Source organism: Odocoileus virginianus, chromosome 20 (assembly GCF_023699985.2).
Source record: "Odocoileus virginianus isolate 20LAN1187 ecotype Illinois chromosome 20, Ovbor_1.2, whole genome shotgun sequence".
Lineage (NCBI taxonomy): Eukaryota > Metazoa > Chordata > Mammalia > Artiodactyla > Cervidae > Odocoileus > Odocoileus virginianus.
Genome location: NC_069693.1, coordinates 25516233 through 25539920, shown reverse-complemented (window position 1 = coordinate 25539920; position 23688 = coordinate 25516233). Strand labels below are relative to the sequence as shown.

General features: G+C 52.0%; 4 protein-coding genes across 4 annotated transcripts in view; 1 reads left to right on the top strand and 3 right to left on the bottom strand.

Moving 5' to 3' along the window:
* Nucleotides 1-884: 884 nt before the first annotated feature.
* On the bottom strand, nt 885-5230 carry LOC110131994 (dipeptidase 3). The gene is made up of 10 exons (XM_020885066.2): nt 4783-5230; nt 4364-4490; nt 3752-3881; nt 3522-3663; nt 3208-3274; nt 2919-3095; nt 2542-2626; nt 1937-2012; nt 1326-1461; nt 885-1234 (listed from the first exon to the last, which is right to left on the bottom strand). The coding sequence occupies exons 1-10, from the start codon at nt 5019-5021 to the stop codon at nt 1001-1003; spliced, it is 1413 nt and encodes a 470-aa protein (XP_020740725.2). The 5' UTR covers nt 5022-5230; the 3' UTR covers nt 885-1000.
* A 1805-nt stretch (nt 5231-7035) lies between these two features.
* LOC110131995 (dipeptidase 2-like) lies at nt 7036-12723 on the bottom strand. The gene is made up of 12 exons (XM_020885067.2): nt 12502-12723; nt 12003-12178; nt 11439-11738; nt 11032-11158; nt 10589-10718; nt 10360-10501; nt 9998-10067; nt 9701-9877; nt 9016-9100; nt 8277-8352; nt 7488-7623; nt 7036-7398 (listed from the first exon to the last, which is right to left on the bottom strand). The coding sequence occupies exons 3-12, from the start codon at nt 11639-11641 to the stop codon at nt 7141-7143; spliced, it is 1404 nt and encodes a 467-aa protein (XP_020740726.2). The 5' UTR covers nt 11642-11738; nt 12003-12178; nt 12502-12723; the 3' UTR covers nt 7036-7140.
* DUS2 (dihydrouridine synthase 2) overlaps nt 7501-23688 on the top strand; it is a 50423-nt gene continuing 34235 nt past the window's right edge. Inside the window, exons 1-2 of the mRNA XM_070451119.1 lie at nt 7501-7589; nt 9107-9201. The gene's annotated coding sequence lies outside the window, so the exon portion shown is untranslated. The remainder of the gene's footprint in view (nt 7590-9106; nt 9202-23688) is intronic.
* DPEP2NB (DPEP2 neighbor) lies at nt 18918-23674 on the bottom strand. The gene is made up of 2 exons (XM_020884955.2): nt 20932-23674; nt 18918-19849 (listed from the first exon to the last, which is right to left on the bottom strand). The coding sequence occupies exons 1-2, from the start codon at nt 20996-20998 to the stop codon at nt 19545-19547; spliced, it is 372 nt and encodes a 123-aa protein (XP_020740614.1). The 5' UTR covers nt 20999-23674; the 3' UTR covers nt 18918-19544.

Below are 23688 nucleotides of genomic sequence, written 5' to 3'. Positions count from 1 at the left end.
CTGCGCCGGGTCTTAGTCGAGGCACAAAGGATCTTTGATCTTCATTGCAGCAGGCAGGATATTTAGTTGCAGCATGCAAACTCTTACTTGCAGCATGTGGGGTCTAGTTCCCTAGTGATTGAACCCAGGTTCCCTGCACTGGGAGCCCAGAATTTTACCCACTGGACCACCAGGAAGTACCTGAGATGACACTCTTTAAGTGGAAGACTCACTCTCCTAGATATAAACTTGTTTTAATAAATGGAACAGAATTCAAAGAGAGACCCACAAGTGTATGGACACAATTTATAACATAGCTGGCACTGTAGTCTCTCTGCTAATTTAAAGTTTCCATGGAAGGAACGTAGATCTGGCTCTGGCCCACCCTGTGGACTGGGAGAGGAAAGAGGCCAAAAGATAAGAGGGTCTGCAGGAAGCTGAGCTGATGTAGAAGCTGCAGTTTCTTTTCTTTCTTTTAACAACTTGATTCACACCCCTGCCCATTAAAAAAAAATCAGTTTAACAAAAATTAGAGTACCTTATCTGAAAAACACTTTCTCTCTTGATATTTCCAAACACATTAGTTTATTCTATAAAAGGTATCATCCTCTTAAAAAAAAATTTTTTTTAAACTTTTCGAGAGAGATTGGGAATGTACCCTCTGTTACAACTCCACGATGGGATCAACTCTGAACTTGATTCTTTAGCGCTCTTCTGTGGGCTCAAGCTTTTAGCATAAGAATAAGGTAAGATTCTTCTGCCTTTCCAGAGAGACAGACAAAGCTGAAAGCCAGTGGGAACCAAACATATTGAGCAGCTGGGGGTAGAACCTAAGACCCCTCACCAACCAAGAGCCCATCAGACCCAACCCCTTTCCCCGTGAAGAAAGGACAGTCACATCTGGCTCCGTACTCGAAATGTTTATTCTCAGCATATATATGTTTGTGCCTGGATGACTAGAAGGGAAACTTCATGAGACTTTGCCACAGTGACCTCTGGGGGACTGGCCAGGTCACTAGAGTCATAGGATGAGGACTGAGAAGGTGGCAGCAGCCACAAGGCCTAGAACGAGTTGTGGGGAGGCTTTTGGGGGCCTCTGGAGGGCTTGGTTGGTTAGCCACTTGTTTCTCACCAGGTGTGTGGCTCGAGGCTTACTCTGAGGCTGAGTCAGGAGGTGGGAATGGCACGACCTGCCCACCTGCCTGTTTGGAAATTCATCCTCCAAAGGACTCTGACCTTTGTTTTCCTCTCTCACCTGAAGATGAAAGTCAGCAGTCAGTGGTTTCCACAGTGCCCCCCTCACCTGCTTAAACCACTGAACCCTCTTTTTGTCCAGCCCAGCATACCTGTTCCACTTGTCTGAAGACCCGCAGCAGGTTTCCACGAAGGATGCCCTGAAGCTCCTCCTCCCTCCAGCCTCGCCTCAGCAATTCCTCTATGAGTACCGGGTATGTGGACACATCCTCCAGCCCCTCGGGGAACCTGCGTGGCCACCAACTGGCTAACTGGGGCTCCTCAGCCCCAATCCTGGCTGAGGGCCCACTGTCGCACCAGTCCCAACCACATATGGGAAGTTAAAGGCCGTATTCCTCAGGCCACTGAATGCAACTCTGGAAGCTCCTGGAAGACTGGGCTTCAGCAGCACTTACCTGCTGAGCAGATGCTCAGCCCACAGCACATCTGCTGGGCTGGCAGTGGAGCATGTGCTGGATAGGTCTTTAGAGGGGGTGGGGTTCTTAACAACTGTGATGCCCTGGAGTGGGAATGGGTCCACTGGACCACAGGAGGGACAAGGAGAATCCAGGAAACAGGTCCTGGGAGGGGAAAGATGCCTGGTGGGCTGAAAGACTGGAGTCTGTAATGGAGGATGAAGGATGGGAGGACCATGGATGGGGAACTGAGACTAAGGGACTCCCCACTGTACCCCAGCCAAGACAAACCCCAGGGAAACACTCACCGGCCAGACCCATCGTAACTCCCGCTAATCCCGATGAACTCAGATCCCATGACTGCCCTGATGTGGTCAAAGTGATCTAGGGGATGAGGGTGGTGGTGGGTAGCATGAGGTTGGAGGTAGATCCTGGGACCAGCCCTGATCTGAGGAAGCTCAGCATGGCCAGTTCCCCTGCCCAAGGCAATCCAAGACAAGACAGGTGACTCCATGGAGCTCCTAGCCTGCTGAGACTCCTGGAGAGGCCTCAGGCTAGACACTGGAGCCAGAGTGAACCTCAGGGCCTGAACCCCCTAGCACCTTTTCCTGCCTAGGAGCCACCATGCCTCTGGTTCCTTGACAACCTGGTCACAGGGCTCTGCCTGTCCTGTCTAGGGATATGGGAGCAAAAGAGAGACTCAGAAGCAGAGGCAGTTACCTCCCCTCAAACCTGTTGCACTGGTTGGAGCCCCAGATCTGGGTTTAGGGCAGTGAAGAGCTGTGTCTGCTCCCCTAGACTGTTGGGAGGCCTGCCCAGGGCCCAGGGTGTGCTAGAAGGCTAGAGCTCTCCTGATGGCCTGAGCAGCCACAGGCCAAGCTACAACTGCACAAAGAATTGAAGTGGGGCTCACCTGCCACGGTGGACACATTAGCAAACAGGTTACACTGCAGCACCCCCAAGGACAGCGACACCATCACAATGCCACCGTTCTTCTTCTACATGGATGAACAAAGGAACACTCAGCTTGCCCCTTCTGACCTGATGGCCTGCCACCTATGCCCTGGGGGCCCTGATAAGGCAAATGCTTAGTCCTCACATTAGAGCTTGGGTGAAGCTTTACCTCTCTTGGACCCTGGGTGGGAACTGATTTGGCCTTGAGTTTCAGAGATGGGGGAGGGTTAACCAGCCTCAGGTCCAAGGGTGAGTGAGGACTGGACTGGTAGGTTTACTCAGGGTCAAGGATACTTGAATGAAGTCCTGGATTTGAGGGCTGGGGTGGCCGCTCACCAGAAGTTGCAGGATGTCATCAGGAATATTAAGCATGTTGTCACACACAGCTTTGGCAGCCGAGTGGGAGAAGATCACAGGAGCTTTTGACACCTTCAGGGCTTGCTGTGCCAGGGCATGCGACCCATAGGACAAGTCCACCATCATGCCCAGGCGATTCATCTCCTCTATCACCTTCTGCAGGGACAAGTGGAGGATTTTTTTTTTGGGGGGGGGTGTCAGGAGGGATGCACATGTATGCATACCTGTAGGGGGTGGCTGAGGTAGGGTACTGACAAAGAGTCCTTACCTCACCAAAGCTTGTTAACCCACTGATGTTGGTGTAGAAGAGCTGAAACTTGGTGGAGCTCTCTGCCCTGAAAGACAGCCAGAGGAGGGCAATCTAGCAGGCCACACCTTGGCCAAGAGAGCCTGAGCATCCAGGCTCTCTGAACACCCGTCCCACCTCAGAACAGGGTGAGGATCTGGACCAGCTGCTTTCTGGGAGTCTGAGGGACCTGCTGGGAGTCCAGCCTCCTTCTGTGGACCCCTCTATCCTCACCTCTCTGGCATTTTCCCCACCAAACATCTGCCATTCCACCCCAGGCCAGGCAGTCTGCTCACCAGGGCGTGTTGCAGGTGAAGGTGAGCGTCAGGTAGCGAACTCCCAGCAGATAGAAACTGCGCAGCACAGAGAGGCTGCTGTCAAGCGAGTGACCACCCTCCACGCCAATAAGGCAGGCCAGCTTTTGAGTGCTGTTCAGTCCTAGAAGAAGATAGAGGATCAAGTGGTCAGAGGCCAAGGCCAGAACCACCAGAGTAGCCCCAGACTCCCCTCCCTTCCTCCAGCCCACCTTCGGCTGAAGTCACGAGCTCCAGTTCATTGTAGGAGTCACACATGCGGCGGATGAGGTCAATCTGCTCCAGCGTGAGGCGCACAGCATCCTGGTCCTGAGTCTGGCATGGGGCGTAGGCTGACCAGAACTGGTGGTTGGCACAGGGGCCCAGAATAAGATTAGGTTGGTCTCAAAGATGGGGGCCTACTAGGTACTCCTCCTCAGCCCTCAAGGTACTCATGTGGGTCAGTGGTCCGAGTGCAGCACCACAAGACCCTATGGTACCCTGATGCCTATTCAGCTTGCTGCCAGCAGCCCAACTGAAATCATGACACATCATTGCTTGCTGTTTGTCCATGGACTATGTGAATGCCCCTAGGGCAATCCACCATATCCTTTGTGGTTTCAGAGCCCCCACCCTCACCAAGGATTTTCCAATCACTTTCTGTGTCTCCACAGAACCTGGGCACCCATGCAGCTGGCCTGTCTTGACCTCCAACACCCCTACACTCACTCCCCAGCAGCCACATGATGGCACATAGTGTGTCCTGTGTCCACCAGAGGCCTGTCTACCAAGGTTTCTGTGGCCCCCAGATTCCCTAGAGGCCATTATGTGTGTGTCTCTGGTACCTGTGCACCCACGAAGCCATCCCTGAGCTTGTCTAGGTTGGTCTGGCCGAGTCTGAAATTGCGCAGGTTCACACCTTGTAGCTTGTTCTGGAAATGCCGTTTCAGGAGCAGCGGCAGGTGGTTGTGGCTGGGGTTGTCAGGACAAAGTAAGAAAAGTAGGGGACATGGCCCTCAGGTCATGGGCCTACCCTGCCCCACTCCACGTCCCCACCTCACACAGATGATAGTTCTGAAGAGCAGCTGTTAGGTAGGGGGTTCTACCCGCAACAGCGTTAATAGGGAGGAAGGCGCCCTATGGGGGTGGTGGAGGAGAGCAGTGTGTCAGGGAGACTTCTCTCTAACCCTTCACGCTCTGGACCTCCTCTCCTGCCCAGGAGCGGGTTCAGCCCCCACCGACCCGCACACCCCCACCTACGCACCCATCCACCAGCCGGAAGTCCCGCATCAGGGCCCGCGCATGCTCCTGGAGACTCGGGCCTCTGGGAGTGCCTGGCGCTGTTGGGGTGCTGGAGGTGGCCGGCGTGGTCTGGGGGCTGGAACCGCCCGGCGTGGCCTGGGCGCTGGTTACCGGTCGCAGCAGCAGCCAGAGCAGGAGCAGCAGACGCAGCAGAGGCCGCTGGGTGAGCACGCGGGGACGCTCGAGGCCTAGGGGCAGCATTGCTGCACAGGGCCGAGCAGGCGGGCAGAGGCGGGTTTCGAGAGCTAAGAGGAGCGGGCGAGGGGCAGAGGGCGACAATGGGGTCCCGACCGTCGACGCTGGTGACCCAGCCGCTCGGCTTCGTGAGAAGAGGCAGGAGTCGGGACGCTAGGCAGTCAGGTTACCTCGGGGATCCGCAATGACGCCGCCCAGCATGGCCGCCAGGGGGCGGTAGGCCCTTCCCTCCCATCTAGGGTGGCGCCCCATTGGGCCAGGCCAGCCTCTGCCCCGAGCGCCCTCAGGCGGCGCACCGCGGGTTACCTCTGTCCCTGCTTCCTGCCCTGCACCCACCCCTCCCTAGCGCCAGGGGCCTACTGATTCAGGGAAGAGGCCAAGGGGTGGACTAGGAGGGGCCCAGGAATCTTCCCAATTTCACCTCTAGGCAGACAGGTCGCAAGCCCATGTGGGGTTTTAGCTGCAGGGGTATGCCTGCCCTCAACTGGTTAAATATTCCATGAAATTCTGGGAAGAATTAAAATTTAAAAGAGTAAATTAGATCTGTATGTTTTGACAGGCAGAAGAAAAAGATCCCCTATATATTTTTAACAAAAATGAAATTTAAGTATAATATTTATGGGAGACCATTTTGTTTTAGTGCATGCTCATTCACTAAGTTGTGTCTGACTTTTCTGCCACCCTATGGACTGTAGCCTGCCAGGCCCCTCTGTGCATGGGATTTCCCAGCAAGAATACTGGAGTGGGTTTGACATATCCTTCTCCAGGGGATCTTCCCCAGGGATCATCAAACCCACATCTCTTGCATCTTCTGCATTGGCAGTTGGATTCTTTACCACATTTCGTATTAAAATTTACTTCTGGGGACTTCCTTGGTGGTCCAGTGGTTAAGACTGTGTGCTCCCAATGCCGGGGGCATGGGTTAGTGTTGTAGGGTGTGCCTCTGCCCAGAAAACAAAACAAAAATCCTGCCCCAAATTTACTTCTGTACCTATGTTGACATACACATACACAAAAAAAGACTCTGGAGGAATATACATACTAAACTTTAGTTAATAATAGCCATCTTGGGAAGAGGGTTACCTGTGTGTTATGTGTGTTAGTCACTCAGTCATGTCCGACTCTGTTGACCCCACGGACTGTAGCCTGCCAGGATTCTCTGTCCTTGGAATTCTCCAGGCAAGAATACTGGAGTGGATTGCATTTCCTTCTCCAGAGGAACTTCCTAACCCAGGGATTGAACCCTGGTTTCCTGCATCGAAGGCAGATTCTTTACTGTTTGAGCTACAGGGTAGTCCTAACTGTTTTAGGAAGGGGGTTACCTACTCCCTGGTGAATTTATGCCTCATCTTTTTTATATTTTTTCTTTAGCTTATCTGGCTGCATAGGGTCTGAGTTGCACATGCGGGACCTTCTAGTTGAGGCATGTGAACTCTTAATTGCTGCATGTGGGATATAGTTGTCTGACCAGGGATTGAACCTGGGCCCCCCACACTGGGAATGCCGAATCTTAGCCACTGGACCACCAGGGAAGTCCCTAGCGCACTATCATTTATGGACTAGGGAAAGATGTAGTGGCTAAGTAGACTGACTGTCTTAGAAAGTCCCTGAGGAGCAGGGGGAGGGGTGGGCCCACCTCAGAGCTGTCCAACCATTAGAGGTCTGTGGCCCATTAAGTAGCCTGACATTCTGGCTCTGTCCAAATAGGAACAAAGATCATTTGTGATCCAGGCAGGTTCTTTTCTTGGGAATCTGAGCCAGAATTCCCTAAAAGATCTCCAGGTGATAGACAGTGGGTCAGGATTGAGGTGAGCTACTCAGAGGGAATGAGTAAAGTCCGCCTTCCTGCAGCCAGAGCCTTCCATTGTCTTCTGGTGCTGAGCCAAACACCCTGGCCTCAGCCCACTGCCAACAGGTCTGCCTTGAGTACCTGGTGTCTGAACTGCAGGGTCCCCCACCAAACCCCAGTGTTGGGGCCTGTACCACAGGCCCCACTACAGAGAAGGACAGCTCATACTGATTCCATTTCTGAAATGTTTATTTTGGGGAAATGTTTGTGCTTGCATGATAGGAAACTTTGTGGATGTCTGCATCTGCCAAAGTGACATCTGGCAGGATTAATGGATCACCAGACCCAAAGAATGAGGACCAGGAAGGCAGTAATAACTGTGAGGCCCGGGGCTGTGTTGGGGAAAGATTTTGAGAATAACCACATAGGTGACAAAATAGGATTCCCATGCCTTGGAGTTCTGGTTAGTTTCTGGTCTTGAGCCAGATTTTCTCTCTGCTGCAGATGCGAGAGGACGGAGCGGCAGGAGCTTCCCAGCTGCTCGTCTGGGAACTCATCCTCCAAGGGACTCTGTCCCTTGTTTTCCTCCCGAACCTGGAGGTGGCAGTCAGTGGGCAGCGACTCCCGCAGCAACACCCCCCATACACCTGCTCAGAGCTCCTCTTCGGCCCAGCCCAGCATACCTGTTCCACCTGGCTGAAGACCCGCAGCAGGTTTCCTCGAAGGACACCCCAGAGCTCTTCCTCACTCCAGCCACGCCTCAGCAACTCTTCTATGAGTACTGGGTATGTGGACACGTCCTCCAGACCCTGTGGGAACCTGTGTGGCCACCAGCCAGCCATCCAGCTATTGGCCCTCAGATCTGCCCCCTGGTCCTGAGTCAGAACCAGTGTCCTATGTGTGCAGGGTCAACTGAACCCCTGCTCTGGTCAAATATGGGAAATGGAGACTTGGAGAGAGTAAATGATTCTAGCCTGCTCTTCATCCTTCAGAAGGGCCCTAAAGCTCCTTGAATATTCATCAAAATTCATTTAATTGATCTATTAAGGTCTATGCCTTTCACTGAATGCAAACTTTTCCTTATAAAAAGAAGAAAGGCTTTTGAAGAACTAGGTTGACCCCCTTGCATGCACAGACCCAACTGCAAGTAGAGAAGATGGTCAGCCCACCCCAGACCTTGCTAAGAGTCTGCTCAGAGGCTGTGAGTCTGCTGGCACTGGCTGGGTGCAGATGCTGGGCAGATGAGGTCTGTCTGGTTGGATTAGCCAAATATGATCTAGAGTAGGGCCAATGGGATGCAGATAGACAGGAGAGCCCAGCAAACAGAGCCTGAGAGAGGGGAGATACCAGTGGGGCCAGCAGACCTGAGGCTGTGGTCAAGACCATGAAGATCATACTGTGGTGGGCACCGTGGCTATGAAAGCCCCCTGCGGCACATCCAGCCCAAGACAAGCCCACATGGATACACTCACCGGCCAGCCCCGTCATAATCTCCTCCAATCCCGATGAACTTGGATCCGATGACAGCCCTAATGTGGTCAAAGTGATCTGAAGGATGAAAAGTCAGCAGTGTGGGACTTCCAGGATGGGGGTGAGGGTAAGGACTGGCCTCTGTTGATTCCCCTTTTGCAACCTGTAGGCCTGATGGGCCAGTTCCTTCATGGCCTGGCACCCAGAACACCGAGGAGAGGGCCCTGAGGTTTGGTCTGAAGTGATCCTGGCTGGCTCCAGACTGGACTTCAGATTTGGAGTAGACCTCAGAGTTACCCATTTGGGCCAAGATTCACTCTGCCTCTCAGTTCCCTTGAGAACCTGTGAGCCTCTCCATGGGTGGTGAGAGAGGAACGAGAAAACAACTGACAGAGACCTGTGGAGCTATGGAGCTGCCCAGTCTCTTGACCAGAGGCACAGGCAATGTGCTTTGGAGCCCCTGCAGAGGTGCAGATGGGCAGCACCCAGACTCTGCGTCTGACTGCCTCCCGGATACCCATCAGCACCTCCCGGATACCCATCAGCATCCGTTTCAGTTCTGTGGCTCCAGTTCCACATGACACTAAGAACTGTGTACCGTTCATTATTGGGCTTAGGGGAGCAGTGCCTATTGCCAACAGGTGGGTCAAACCCTTGGGGCCCTTCTGAGGTCGTCCTCAAATTTGGGCCCTGCTTCAGGTCCAAATCAGAACTGTTAAGAGAGCCCAGGGTGAGGCTTACCTGCCACAGTAGACACATTGGCTAGCGGGTTGCACTGCAGCACCCCCACGGACAAAGACACCATCACAATGCCACCGTTCTTCTTCTGCAGGGTTGGACAATGGACATTTGACTTGGCTCCTGGCACAACCACCGCCTGTTTACTCTTTTGGCCCTCTGAGGAAGGTGTTCAGCCCTGGCTTTGAGGTCAGAGATGTCTCCTTTCTGGGTTTGTGTGAACGGGGGAGCCTCAGCTCTGGTCTGGGTGGTGTCTTGGCACTTGGTTTGTGGGTTTGGAGGAGTATTTTTATTTATTCTTTTAGCTTCACCATGTCTTAGTTGTGGCACATGGGATCCTCCATCTTCCTTGTGGCATGCAGGATCTTCTGCTGTTTCAGGCAGGGTCTTTAATTGCAAACTGTGAACTCTCAGTTGCGGCAGGTAGGATCTACTGACCAGGGGTCGAACCCGGACCCCCTGCCCTGGGAGCACGGAGTCTTAGCCACTAGACCACCAGGGAGGTTCTCAAGAAATGTTTAACACCTCGAACCCCCACCTAGAGTTCGAGAGTTCAGGGGCTGTGTGTTTTGGGGGCAGAAGATCTTTAACCTGGGGTTTGAGGAAATTGAGGGAGCAGAGGCTCAGGTTCAGGGGCTACCGGTTCGAACGTCTTGCTTTAGGTTTGCAGGCAAGGGCAGTCTCTCACCAAAAGTTGTAGGATGTCATCAGGAACATTCCGGGTGCTCTCGCACACAGCCCGGGCAGCCGAGTGGGAGAAGATCACAGGTGCCTGCGACACTTCTAGGGCTCTCCGTGCCACGGCATCTGAGACATGGGACAAGTCCACCATCATGCCCAGACGGTTCATTTCTGCCACCACCTTCTGCAGGGACGGGTTGGGGAGAGGGTGTCAGGGCTGCATTTGTCTTTGGTGCATTTATCTGGAGGGAGCAGGTGGGGCTGTGCATTTACATGGGGCAGGGTATGGAGCCAGAGTCCTCACCTCACCAAAGCTGGTCAGCCCTCTGACATCGCTGTAGAAGGGGTGGATGCCCTTAGCTGAGCTCTCTGCCCTGCAGGGTGGCCAGGAGGTGGTCTGACTGGTGGTCATGACTCAGCTCCAAGAAGCTAGACAGAGGTTCTGTCGAGCCGTCTACACCTGCATCTCCCTGGAGCTAGAGGAGGGACCCAAGCAGGGCTGTGCGTGGCAGTAGGAGGGCTCTTCGGGGGATCCAGTCTTGCTGTGTAGACCTCCCCACTCCAGGTTCAGGGCCAAGTCCCAGGGGTGAAGCTTGGTGTGGGCCCCAGCATGATCTCGGGCAGATCCCTGCCTCACTGGGCCCATACCACCTGCACCAGGCTCACCAGGGCGTGTTGCAGGTGTGCGTGAGTGTCAGGTAGCGCACACCCAGCACATAGAAGGTACGCAGGACGGAGAGGCTGCTGTCCAGTGAGTGGCCACCCTCCACACCGATGAGGCAAGCCAACTTCCGGGTACCATTCAGAGCTGGGGGCAGGTGGGGCAGATTGTCATGGTCAGAGACATGGGTAGCTTAATCAGGCCCCTGACACCCACCACCACCCACCCGTCTACCTTTAACTGAGGTCACAAGCTCCAGCTCAGAATAGGAGGCACACATGCGGTGGATGAGATCAATCTGCTCTAGGGTGAGGCGCACAGCATCGCGTTCCTGGGTCTGGCATGGGACGTAGGCTGACCAGAACTGAGGGAAGGCCAGGGGATGGTTTGGGTAGGGGTTCCTTTAGAACTTCTTGGGCTTCTCACCACCTCCACTGCTGGTGCAGCATTCCCTGTGCCAGGTGTCATGTGTGATGCATGGCTTGTTCTGTGGTACTTGGATGCCCATCATGTCAACTCACTGTGACCCCTCATAGCCCCCAGCATCCGTGTCATGGCACTTTCTAGGTTGCTATGGTAACTGAGTTCTGATGTGACTAACCCGCGATCTCTGAGGCCCCCAAAGCCCCCCACACTCCCCCAGAGCCATGGTGGCACCTTGTGTGTCCCCTTGGTACCTGGGCACCCACGAGACCGTCTTTAAGCCTGTTCAAGCTGGTCTGGCCGTGGCTGAAACTGTGCAGATTAACATCCTGTAGGCCCTTGCGGTTAAACTGCCTCAGGACCAGGGGCATGTCGTTGTGGCTGGAGGGAGGTCAAGGCAAATGGGTGGGCTCCTTCGGGCTCAGGCCAGCCAGGGGATTCCCCCACCTCACACTGTCACATAGACTATACTAGGACCAGCTGAGGCCTGGGCTGAGGGGGTTCCCACCAGAGAGGGAGTGACAGAAGAGGAGAAGGGCACCCACGGATGATGGAGAGGACAACCCAGGGGTGGTGTGAAGGAGCCACCCACTAGCTCTGCATGCTTTGGACTTCCTCCCCTGCCCAGGGCCAGGCTAGGCCCCCACCAGCCCCCACGCACCCATCCACAAGTGGGAAGTCCTGCATCAGGGCCCGCGCACGCTCCCCCAGACTTGGTGTGCTGGAGGTGTCCAGTCTGGTCAGGGCGATAGGGGCATCCGGTGCTGTCTGGGCGCGGGTTACCAACTGCAACAGCAGCCACAGCAGGAGCAGCAGAGGCCGCTGGGTGCGCACGTGGGGATGCTCGAGGCCCCCACTCGGCATGCTGCACAGGGCCGGGCAGGCAGGCAGAGGCGGGTCTGAGAGCGGTGGGGGTGCTGGGGTTCTGCCAGTCAACACAGATCATGCAGTGGCACAGCCTCTGGGAGAGGGGCATGGAGGGAGGGGACACAGAGTCACAGGACCCTGCGACCCCTGTGCAGAGAGCCGTAATCCACAAAGCCCGGGTGCCTTGGGGGCCCGAACTACCCTCCTGCCCTCTGCTAAGAGGCGGCTCTTGTGGGCTAAGTTGGCCTCCACCTTGAGCTCATTCCCCTCCCATCTTGGGTTCCCTCTGCCCCCACCCCTCTCCCGACCCCTCTATTCCAAGGGGGCCACCCTAAATTGCTCTCCCTCTGCCTCTAACCTTGCTGTCCAAGAGAGAGTCCAGGGCGCTTCTGTCAGAGAGTGGCCTTCGGCCCCAGGCAGCCCCTCCCAGGAGCACAGCTTGTCTCCATCTGTCTGCAGCCTGCCCCGCCCACCCCAGGGCCACGTGCCAGTGTCTCTGCGTCCCCATTGATCTGGGCTCCTAGTTTCGAGGTGCTGGGCCACGTGGGGTGGGTGTGAGGGAGGAGATAGTTTTTAGAAATGGAGGGTTAACCTTGTGGATTCTAGATTCAGGAAGGGCCCCTCTGCCCCCGACCTTCTGTCTCCCCCTCCTTGACTCCCCAGCGTGTGTGACCATTCTCAGGAGACGTCAGCCAGCAACTGGGAACTGTCAGGGGCACCCTCCCCCACTTCCCTCAGTCACCCTCTGGAAAGAGCGCCTTCAGGAGTTGCTGCACTTCTCCAGGGCCTCACTTGAGGAACTTTGAGGGTGTGAACCGAACAACTATCTGCTAAGAGTCAAGGACCCTTTTACTCACCAGAGCAAGAACCTGGTAGGTAGGCTGTTGAGTGGAAGGAATTGAAGTCACTTCCATGACAGGAGATTCCCCACCCCAGGAAGCTTCCTCCCAGAGTTGTGGGCTGACCTGCTGGCCAGGATCCAGGATCCCTCCTACCTCAGTGTGGAAGGCCTGGCATCTGGGTTCCACTGCTACAGTCGCTGTATCTTGTGGGCCTTGTGGCTCTAGCTCTCCCAGAAACCACAGGTCTAAGTTCCTGTGCTTGCTCCAAGGCCCCACCCAATTCCTCATTTCTAGTTTCAGGCCCTCACCCTAGCTGACTCCTCTAGGAACAGCCCCCCTCCCACCACCACCACACACATACACTGAGGATGTGCCTTCTCACAGAAGCTCAGCCACTGAGATGCTTTTGGAACCGTGCCCAAACTCCTTCATCTCCAGCCTCTCAAATTTCTGCTCCGGTCCTTGGTGCCCCACGGAGCTGTTCGGCCTTTGGAAACTTTCCTGGGTGGCAGGAGTGACTAGCTCAGGGGTAGGGACCTAAGTCTGAGTGCTGGAGACCCTAGAAATCTCTCTTAAAAATGAAATGAGTAAAACTCTTCCAGCAGAACTAGAGGTCCTGGTCTACCTGCGAGGGGAAGGGTCCCTGCTTGTGTATATTTCAAGGCTCATGTATATTGCATTTGACACTGCCTAGTGCCTACAGGCCAGAAGGAAGGGCACACTGGTGGTGCTATGTTGGAGGTGAGTCTGCTTCCTGCTCACTGCAGCCTTCAGTGCATGTGTCCCCTAGGGCTCTGCCTCAGAGAACAGCAGGGTGTATCCCTGCCCTGGGCACCCAAACTCAGACCTGGCTCCTTTCCCTCCCTTTGCTGCTCAGCAGCCCCCAGAGTCACTCTCACAGTGGGAGAGGGAGGAGTAATTCTTGGGCTGGTTTCCAGGCAAAAAAAAATATGAGTTTGGGGGATAAACAGTTCATTCCACTCTTGATAGACCTCCAGGAAGTGCAGACAAACAGCAGCTGCTGACAGAGGAATGAAAAGAGAGAATTTAGCCTTTTTTTTTTCTTTCTTTTTTTAGCTATTCTGCAGGGACCAGATGTCTAGACAGGCTGTTTTGACCTAGAGGAGGTAGGCACCATTACTGTAGAAGATTAGCCAGGCAACAAATTTTCTGTAATGTTCAGCTTCAGTCCTTAAACAGGCTGGCACTGGTGGCCATGGCCTTGAGGTGACCATATAAAGCTGATCATGGAAACACACACACATGTACATTCTTATATACTCAGGGGCAGGGGAGTACTCACACCCAAGTGGCAAGCAGATTTTAGCCAACAAAGTGACATGTTGTTTCCTTAACCTCACCAAGGCATCTTCATGCCCTGTCTCTGCCAGGGGCAAATGAGCACACTAGCAACGTCTTGTCCTCTAGGAGCCCCCCGGACACAGGGACAGTTTGAGGGCAGAGGTTATGCCAGAAGTTTTTCAGGTGCCACCGACAATGGGCGGAAGTGAAAAGAGGATGGAGACAGAGAAGCCCAGGGCCTGGCTCCAGAGCTGACCTTAATGTCATCCATGATACCCTCTACTCTCTGCCCACCCCTCCCCTTTCAGGGCATCTTCAAGTTCTGCTGATTCAACCTCCAAACATCTCCTGGGTATGTCTCCTTTCCACGCCCACTGTTCCTTCCCCAGTACAGGTCATTTTCATCTCTCACCTCCTTCTGGTCTCCCCACCTCCAGTTTATTTCCCACAGAGCAGGCATACCCTATCTCTCTTTGAAAAATTTGGTGCCATCCTCCTGCACAAAGTTTTTCTGTGGCTTCTTGTTGCTCCTAAACCTAGGATTCCTTTATTTGACTTTCAAGTCCTGGGGAGTCTGCCCTCACCTGCTTCTCCAGTTTCAACAAATAACACAAACCTCTAAGATCCCCTAGAGAAGGAAATGGCAGTCCACTCCAGTAGTCTTGCCTGGAAAATCCAGTGGACAGAGGAGCCTGGTGGGCTACTGTCTATGGGGTCGCAAGAGTTGGACTAAACCACTACCACCACCACTCTGCCCCGTTTTCTGGCCACACCAGCCATGCTGCCCCTCGGCCTCCAAATGGTGGCGCTGTTGAGGCAGGGCCAGGGGAGGAAATCTTGCCATCAGGAAGGGTTGAACATACCGTGGAGAACTCTGCCACATCCAAACCCTCTTTGGCAACTTACCCTCTCTAAAAACAGGGACATGAGTGAACCTCTCACACTGCTCAGGTTCAGGTTTTGCTGGGACCTCTCCCTCTTCCTCCCCACCCCACCCTGCCCCAGCAGTCAGAAGTAGTTGCCCCTGTTGGAGCTGGCAAGTGAACTCCGTAAGGCCACGACCACCACATTCTGGCACCTGGCACCACACCTGAGCACAGCAAGCACTTGACCATCATTCAGTGAAAAGTGAGTTGATTAGGAGCACAGGAGGCTGCGCCTTCCCTTCCTTCCCAGAACGAGGAGATGTGGCAGCAGTGACAGTGCATGAGGGAAGCCAGAGTTACTGCGTGCCCAGAGCTATGCTTCGAGTTAGTAGCACACAGTGCATTCAGTCTTCACAATAGCCCACGAGGTAGGTTTTTACCAGCCTTATATTTTTTCTGATAGACTTTTTTTTTCATTTTAAAAATGAATTATAGTTGATTTGGACTTCCCTGGTGGCTCAGATGGTAAAGAATCTGCCTGCAATACAAGAGACCTGGGTTTGATCCTTGGGTCGGGAAGATCCACTGGAGAAGGGAATGGCTACCCACTCCAGTATTCTTGCCTGGAGAATTCCATGGACATTGGAGCCTGGCAGGCTACAGTCCATGGGGTCACAAAGAGTCAGACACAACTGAACGACTGACACTTTCACTTTTTCACTATGGCTGATTTACAAAGTTGTGTCATTTCAGGTTACAGCAAAGTGATTCAGCCACACATGCACACACAGATATGTGTGTGTGTGTGTGTGTGTGTGTGTGTGTATTTTTTTTCTTTTTCAGATTCTTTTCCTTTATGTGTTGGTGTGATGTTTAGTCACTACGTCGTGTCTGACTCTTTTGTGACCCCATGGACTGTAACCTGCCAGGCTCCTCTGTCCATGGGATTTCCCAGGGAAGAATACTGGAGTGGGTTGCCATATCCTTCTCCAGGGGATCTTCCTGACCCAGGGATGGAACCTGCATCTCCTGCATTGGCAGGCAGATTCTTTACCAGGGAAGCCTCTTTACCCCTTAGAGGTTATTACAAAATACTGAATATACTTCCCAGTGCTATACTATAGGTCCTTGTTAGTTGTGTTTTATATACAGTAGTGTGTATATGTTAATCCCAAGCTCCTTATTTATCCCCATGCCTCCCAATTGGGGGCAGCTTGTAAGGACAATGGAACCAAGAGTCTATGGAGAGATATCCTTAGTCTTCTGTTGTCTGGGGCTCTCTGGGACCCCAAGCCAGACCTACTCAGATTTTGTCTCTTTTGGCTCATCCTCTGTGTGTGCTCCAGGCCCTGACGGGCCAGAACTCTGAAGAATGACAGCCAGCTGTTTGGCCAAGTCTGCCATGTCTGACTTTGCATACCTCCTGTTCACTGCTGCCGGGCTCACCAGGGTTGGCTCTGTCTTCAGGGAGGAGAATTCATGGTTCATAAGGCAGGCACCTGGGGAAGCCAGCAGTGGTAGGCAGAGTAGCCCACTGGCCCTGGGGTGGAACCTGCCCTGGCTGAGAAGGAGGACAGGTGTGGGGAGACCAGCTGCTGGGCAGGCACGTGATCACAGTGGTGCCCTCCTGGCAAGTCAGATAGAGTTCTTTCGATGTCTCGACTTCTAGCTGCTATCTCTGTGGAGGAGAATCACTTCCATCCATCTCTTTGTACTGATATCCTTTGCTGATTACCTTCCGGTGCTGGCCTTTCGCTGAGGTGTACAGTGAGAGGGCTGGACGAGCCTCCAGTGATCTATCACATGTGCTGGCATAACACACAGAAGAGTTGGCTGTGGGGGCGCCAGGTGCTGGGAGCCAGACCTGAGCAAGCAAACGTTTGCTTGACAACATACGTGATTGCTCATTTAGCCTCGAGTTCAGACTTGCTGTCTCTTTGTTCAGCCTAGCCTGCTCAGCTTTCAGGCCTGTCAGGCCTGTCCTCCACAACACCATGCTGCACACAGCACACTCTACCCCAGACCTGCCCGCCCCGCTCCCTGCTTTTATGTGGGAAGCTTGCCCTCCTCTGCCTGACTTCCAGGGCTTGCCCAAACTAGTTCACCCTGTGAAGCTGACCACCTGAGTCCTCGCTGATTCCAAATCTGGCTGAACATAGGCTCCATCTGAGAAGTTTTTATTTCTTTTTACCTATTAGGGAAAATGTTCAAACATTGAAAAAGTAGAGAGAAGAGTATATTGAACCCCTTTGTACCCATTGCTTAGCTTCAACAGTTATCAACTAATGCCCTATCTTATTTCATTTATACCTTACCCATCCACTTTTATAGAATATTTTAAAGCAAATCAGCGTTTATTTCATCCATATTTAAGATTCCATCTCTAAAAGACAGGTGTGTTAGTCGCTCAGTCGTGTCTGACTCTTTGTGACTCCATGGACTCTAGTCCACTAGGCTCTTCTGTCCATGAGATTCTCCAGGCAAGAAAACTGGAGTGGGTTGCCAGTTTCTTCTCCAGGGGAACTTCCTGAGGGACTCTTTTTAAAAGTCGGATCCTGGCAAAGGATCTGAATAGACATTTCCCCAAAGAAGACATACAGATGGCCAAGAGGTATGTGAAAATGTGCTGAGTGTCACTAACCATCGGGGAAATGCAAATCAAAACCACAATGACTTGTCACCTCACACCTGTTAGGATGGCTGAAAACAAGTGTTGGAGAGGACCTGAAGGGAAGGGAACCCCTGCACACTGTTGGTGGGAATTAAATTGGTACAGTCTCTCTGGAAAATATTTTGAAAGTTTCTCAAAAAAATTAAAAATAAGAGTATCAGATGATCTAGCAATTCCACTTCTGGGCATTTGCCCAAAGGTAACAAAAATACTAATTCACGATATATGCACCCCCATGTTCACTGCAGCATTATTTACAATAACCAAATATGGAAGCCACCTAAGTGTCCATCATGGATGAGTGGATAAAGATGTGGTATATACATCCAATGCGCTGATGAGGGAGGTGGGCCTGAGATACAGGCCCAAACCCTGTACTCTTTCGTCTCTCCTAATATTCCCCTGCCCCAACTTTCCAGGACCAACTGTCCCCTTAACTGCTGGAAGAGGCATTCCACCAGGGACATCCAGCAACTCACTGCCATGGCGCACAGCAGTCAGAGTGGTCTTTCTCGCACCTGCGTCAGATCACTTCACTCCCCTGCTCAAATCCTTTCCACAACTTCCCATCACACTTAAGAGTCACACTCTTCAGTATGGCTGATGAGGCCTACTATGATCTGGCCTGTTCCTACTTCTCCAACCACATCTTTCATTCTCTTTCCTCCCTGGTCACACCGGCCCTTCTGCTGGTCCTAGTACACGCCAGCCTCACTCCTACCTCAAGGTCTTTGTACTTGCCATGTCCTCCTTCGGAAATTCTCTTCTTCCAGCTCCTCACGGGATTCTTTCACTTGCATCTCCACTGAAATGCCAGCTCCTCAAAGAAGCCTTCCCTGACTACCTGGTATAACATAGCAACCCCTTATCACTCTACCCCATTATCCTGTTCTACTTTTCCGTATAGCAATTATAATTACTTGAAATTATTGTTTATGTCTCCTTTCAGGTTGTGGGTGCCATGAGAAGAGGGTGTTCGATCATCTCATTCACCTAAACACCTCAGGCAGCCAGCACAGCGGCTGGTTTGTAGCAGGTGCATGTGTACTTGCTAAGTTGCTTCAGTCATGTCCGACTCTTTGCAGCCCAATGGACTGTAGCCCACCAGGCTCCTCTGTCTCCAGGCAGGAATACTGGAGTGGGTTGCCATGCCCTCCTCCAGGGGATCTTCCCAACAAACGGGTTGAAACTGCATCTCTTAGGTCTCCTGCATTGGCAGGCAGGTTCTTTACCACTAGCACCACCTGGGTACTCAGTATTTGTTGAATAAACGGATCGACAGATGGAATGGCATGTTCCCAGTCCTTCCTCTTTTTTCATTACACACATACCACACACACACACACACCGGCTCTACATTTCTTTTTTTTTTTTTTCCCCTGGCTCTACATTTCTTAAAGAACCTGCCTACATCCTGCCCCAATTTGCACAGGTGTCATTGCAGGAGCCACATAGGTAGAAACTACCCCCAAGGGTCTTTTTAGAGGCAGAAGTTCTCAAAGGACCAGGAGCCCCATGTGGGAATATGCTTAAAGGAAACAGGGAGGTTTGGGACCTGGCCTTAGATAACTTGGATTTCAAGTCAGACACTGTTACAGAAAACATTTTATTGAGCAGTAAGGGACCCCGTTGGGGCCAGAAAGGGCTGGGAGTAAAGGAGCATGTGAGCCTTGGGGAGGGGTGGCTGCCACTTGACTCTCCATCATGTTCTTGCTCCAGGGAGCAGGTCTTCCTGGGTCTCTTTATCCTGCCTCCTGATCCAAGGCAGGAGGCTCTTTGGGAAGTCGCACATTGCTTCTTTCAGTTTTGAAAAGCCCAGCTCCCCTTGGTGTGTGGTGGTGGCAGCTGGCCAGTGGCTCAGGCAGGAGCCTGTGTGGTAGACAGGGCCCCTGCGAAGGCCACTCCACACTTCTCTCTGCTTCTGGGTCCTCCTTGGCTCACAGTGTGCAGATTGTTCTTTCTTCTGCCCACAAAGGGGCTCCCGAGAATTGAGCAGAGGAACATCAGGTTTTCTTCCAGGCCAGCTTCAGTCCTGGGATGTTCAGAGGAGACTCTCAACTCTGTTTCTGAGGTTCCTTGCTCATTGCCGTTTAGTGTGGAAGGAGGTTCCTGGTTGAGGAAGGAAGGGCCAGACAGAATGGCACAGGTTCTAATCTGTGGCAGTGGTGGTCACTGCAGGAAGCAGCATTTAAACCATTGCCCTCTCTTCAGAGTGTGGCTCAGCTGGCAAGCTTCTGCAGGGTCAGCCTCCTGCCACCATGCTGCAGTTGCTGAATTTTGGGGCTGGAGCAACTGAGGTCTTTATCCGACTCCACCAGAGCTTGCTGTCTCTTGGGAGTGCGGCTGAGGACTGGCTTCTCTGCTTCCACCTTGGCTGGGGTGGCCACAGGAGCATCCCCATAGGCCCGGTAGCCACCGACCAGGCAGTATGTCTCCCCATGCCAGCCTACCTGCATTTCTCCACACCCTCGGTAGAGGACATGGTAGTGACCAGGTGTAGGAGGGGAAATGGGGGCCACAGCTGCTGCAAAGAAAATAACTGATCAGTCGCTTCTGCTGTACACAGTCTCCTGCCAGAATTTCCCCTCTCACGTCTCTCCCAGTTTCTGGCTGAAGCCCTTTAAAATCTGCTTGACATTCAAAACACAGCCTCTGCCCATCACCCCATGAATCCCTAGAGAATGGACCTTGGCTGCCAAAGCATTTCCTAGAGACTGTGACTGCAGCCGATGAGGAAATCTGTTTGCCATTTCCAGAGAAAACCTAAAAATAATTGCAATCAGGATCCCCTCCATCTCTCCCTTCCACACCAGAGAAAACATTCCTTAAGGTCTGTCTTCAGTGGAAATGCATTTCAAGTTTTGGGAAAAGGAATCTAGTTTGGTAAGAACCCCTCCCACCTTGGCAGCCCCTCTTGGGCCCCATTTATATTGCCTGTTTCATCCACATTGAACTCTAGCCCTCTGATACTTTTATCTAGATTAGAAATTACTGAGGCAGAGTGACCAAAAGATTCAGAACCAGATTGTGGGTACTAAGTCTAGACTCACATCGACCTCCTGGGACACCAGCTCCTCAGCCCTCCAGTCTCATTAGCATTTCATCACTCCCCTGGGTTCTTCGGGTCTTTCCCCCAATACCACACCACACTTTCCCCCAGTACACAGCAGCTCAGTCTGGAATGTGTCTGAGGGGACCCATGTAGATGTCCCCATGACTACACGAAGGTGCCTGGGTTTGAAGGTGCAGCTCAAGAGCCGCCCTCTTCCTCAAACTGTGCCATTTATCATTTGCCAGCAAAAATGCACTTGCCTTTTGCTAAGAGGCCAATCAGGAAAGGGTCTGGATGGAAGTGTCCTGTAGCCCAAAAAGGAAGGCTACATTGAAAGACCAGGACCTTCCTGCTCACTTGCCCAGGGGTGACCTTTTGCTTATCCTCAGCAATGAGCACTGTGGGTCCCTGAAGGTGCCCCAGGGCACTCATATTACTTGCAGTTGGGAAAGTGCTGAGGTGTGTGTGTGGGCAGGCCCAAAAGGAACGCGCGGTGGCCAAGTGAGGCTGTGTGTACACAGCGCCTCTTGAACAGATGTCCAGTCTCAGCCTACCTGCTGCATTGCCCTCCCAGGGGACAGAGGACAAGTTAGAGTGAATATAGAAGATTCGATCAGACATTCTCTCTTACACAGCCGAAGACTGCTATCTGGTAGAGGACTGGTAGGGAAGTTTCTCCGAGAGCAGCACGTTTGCGCAGTTACCCTGCCATGGAAACTGTGATAAGGGCTGTGAGGTCATCACTACCCAGTGAGGTCATATAAGGAACCTGTGACTTGAGGGGCAGGCTGCAGGCTCTCGAGGTTTTTTGGAGGAGAGCAGAGTGAAGGCAGAGAGGCACCTTGCCTGACCCCTCACACCTGGGCCTCCCCACGCGTGCCCTAGTCTAGTGGTCACCCCCTGGGGAGCATGCCTGTGGGCTGGCGCAGCCCCTGGTGCCAGGGGAGGGCAACAGAACCCACATTCTGAGATTGGCCTGAGAGGCAAAATTGACCTAAGAGACACTAGGCTGTATGGTACTAACCCGAAGAGAAACAGATTTGTGTGGACTGGGGAATCGGGGAAGGCTCCTTGGCAGTGGGCCTGAAGGACAAGTGAGATATGGACCCATGGGGAAAAGGGGAGTCATTCTAGTTTGAAAGAATAAAAGCAAAGACACACTCTTCTCAACTTTGTTCTGCCCCAGATATAAATTCATAGCCCTCTCACATTTTTACAACTGCCAAGACTTAAACCAAGAGGTTAAGGGGCCTACCCAAGGCTACACAGGCAGTGGAGCGGTTCTGCTCAATGGTAGGTTCATATCAGGGTCCAGATTTACAGCCAATAGGAATGTGAGGACAAGCTCATCCCATTTCAAACTGACACTGAGAGATGTTAAAGGTGCAAAATGAGGGCCCTGATGACTTCACCAAGTGGGAGTGATGGACCCATTTTAATAAGAAATTCAAAACAAACTCATGACAAAATGACAACGTAAACATTACACTCCCCTCTCCCTTAAAAGCAAAAATCATTATAGTCCCCCCTCTCTCTACCATGAAAAGATGAGATAACAGGCTAAGTTGCAACCCAAGTGAAAAACATGGTGAACACCGTGAAGAGGTGTCACTAAGACAGTTTGATCTGACTTAGAGAAGGAAAAAGCCAGCTCTGCCGTTAGCCTGATCAGGTTCACAGGAAGGAACATTTGGGGCAGCCTTTGGTAATGTGGCAATCTAAGATAACCTTCTTCAGGGGCTCCCTATGGCTGACCTTAAAAAAGCAAAGATGGGACATTTGTTTACTGGAGCTGTTGCAGAGGGTATGTGCCCAGGAGGTGATGTCTTGGGCTATTATTTTAGAGCTTGGGCCACTCTGGTTGCGAACCGCAGAAACCTTCCTTCTCTCTACTCCTAAATTGCTTGAATTGGCAGATGCATATTAGGACAGATGAAGTCAGGCCTAATTAGAGCAGACTGCCTTTGGGAATGCTAGAAGGTAAAATGTGAAGGGAAATGCTCTGTAGGTTTGTCATGGCAGGTGGGCCAGAGTGAGACCACTGACTGTCCAAGGCTTCAGAGATTACTTGTCTGAGAGCATCCCTCTGGCGCGATGCAGGTACCGAACCTTATCATAACTCAGCTGGGCACCCGGGGAAGGCAGAATACATGGTTTATTAACTTAAAAGGGTGGGAGACTCATCTGGAGATTCCACAAAACAACAAAGACTTGTATGTGGATTTTTGGACCAACCCTCAGAAAACTTACGTAGCTCTGGAGTAGGGCTCAGGGATCAACAAGCTTCCTGGGCAGTTGCACCAAAGTGGTCCACAAATAGTGACTAAATTATTGTCTATTTGGGGTTGCTTTTGAGAGTCAAAGTGAGCAATATTAAAAACTGCAGCAGGCATAGATATAAATAAGGAATATTCAAGGTGAACAGAAATGTATAGTTATTCTACATGTGAATCACATTTGAGAAAACTTAGTCTAGTGGTTAAAGAACACAACTCTTAGGACACAGACCAGATTCTGTCCTACTTATTTGTGTGATTTTGAGCAAGTTCTTTTATCTTTCTGACTCTTTCCTCATATGGGAAAGACTGCACATTTAGCACAATATTCTCTTTTGGCAAAGGTTGCTCTGAGCCTATTTCTGTTCTCTGCAACTTAATCCTTTTCAGTGTGTGAGCAGTTTTAAGTTGTTTTCTTAAGTATTATCTCTTTCAACTGCTCCTTACTTTAGGCAAAGCTTATATAATGCTGCTAGGTTCTATAAAGCTTATAGAGCCTAGAAGATAGTGAGAGGATGCTATAAGCTTATTTTGCCAGTTTTATGAAAATGTTTAAACTTCTTTCCTCTTCCTCTGCAACCAAGAGATGAGAAAGAAGGCAGAGGCTGGAAATGCATACCAAGGAACACTTCTGTGTCAGTCTGCCTTTTATTCTTCTGCCACTACTTCCCAGAGAGATTTCACTAAGAGAGGCTAAGCTTGCCATGGCCATTGTTCATGAAGAAAATTTCCCTATTGCTAGTCATATCTCCTTTTCTTTCTTCTGAGGGCTTAATGGATTTTTAAAAAATTTGGCTGTGTAAGGTCTTAGTTGTGGCCACAGGGTGAGACTAGGATTTAGCTGCCCTGTCCCACAGCATGTGGGATCTTAGTTCCCCCACCAGGGTTCGAATCCACATCCCCTGCATTAGGAGGCAGATTCTTAACCACTGGACCACCAGGGAAGTCTCCTTAATGGATGGTTTTGGGGGCAGGAAATAAAGTCTAAACAAAAACATCAACTGAAGGAGTCTTTGTCCTAGGTGTAGTAGTTTG

Coding starts and splice junctions, on each gene's coding strand:
- LOC110131995 (XM_020885067.2), bottom strand. CDS start 11,641: ATGCCGAGTGGGGGCCTCGAGCATCCCCACGTGCGCACCCAGCGGCCT. Junction 10,068..10,359: donor CACACCTGCAACACGCCCTG/GTGAGCCTGGTG, acceptor GCCACCCTGCAG/GGCAGAGAGCTCAGCTAAGG. Junction 7,399..7,487: donor TCTTCAGCCAGGTGGAACAG/GTATGCTGGGCT, acceptor TGCCACCTCCAG/GTTCGGGAGGAAAACAAGGG.
- DPEP2NB (XM_020884955.2), bottom strand. CDS start 20,998: ATGTCTGATCGAATCTTCTATATTCACTCTAACTTGTCCTCTGTCCCC. Junction 19,850..20,931: donor CTGGGAGGGCAATGCAGCAG/GTAGGCTGAGAC, acceptor TTTTCTTTGCAG/CAGCTGTGGCCCCCATTTCC.
- LOC110131994 (XM_020885066.2), bottom strand. CDS start 5,021: ATGCTGCCCCTAGGCCTCGAGCGTCCCCGCGTGCTCACCCAGCGGCCT. Junction 3,664..3,751: donor GCTCGTGACTTCAGCCGAAG/GTGGGCTGGAGG, acceptor ATCTTCTTCTAG/GACTGAACAGCACTCAAAAG. Junction 1,462..1,936: donor AGTTACGATGGGTCTGGCCG/GTGAGTGTTTCC, acceptor GTGGCCACGCAG/GTTCCCCGAGGGGCTGGAGG.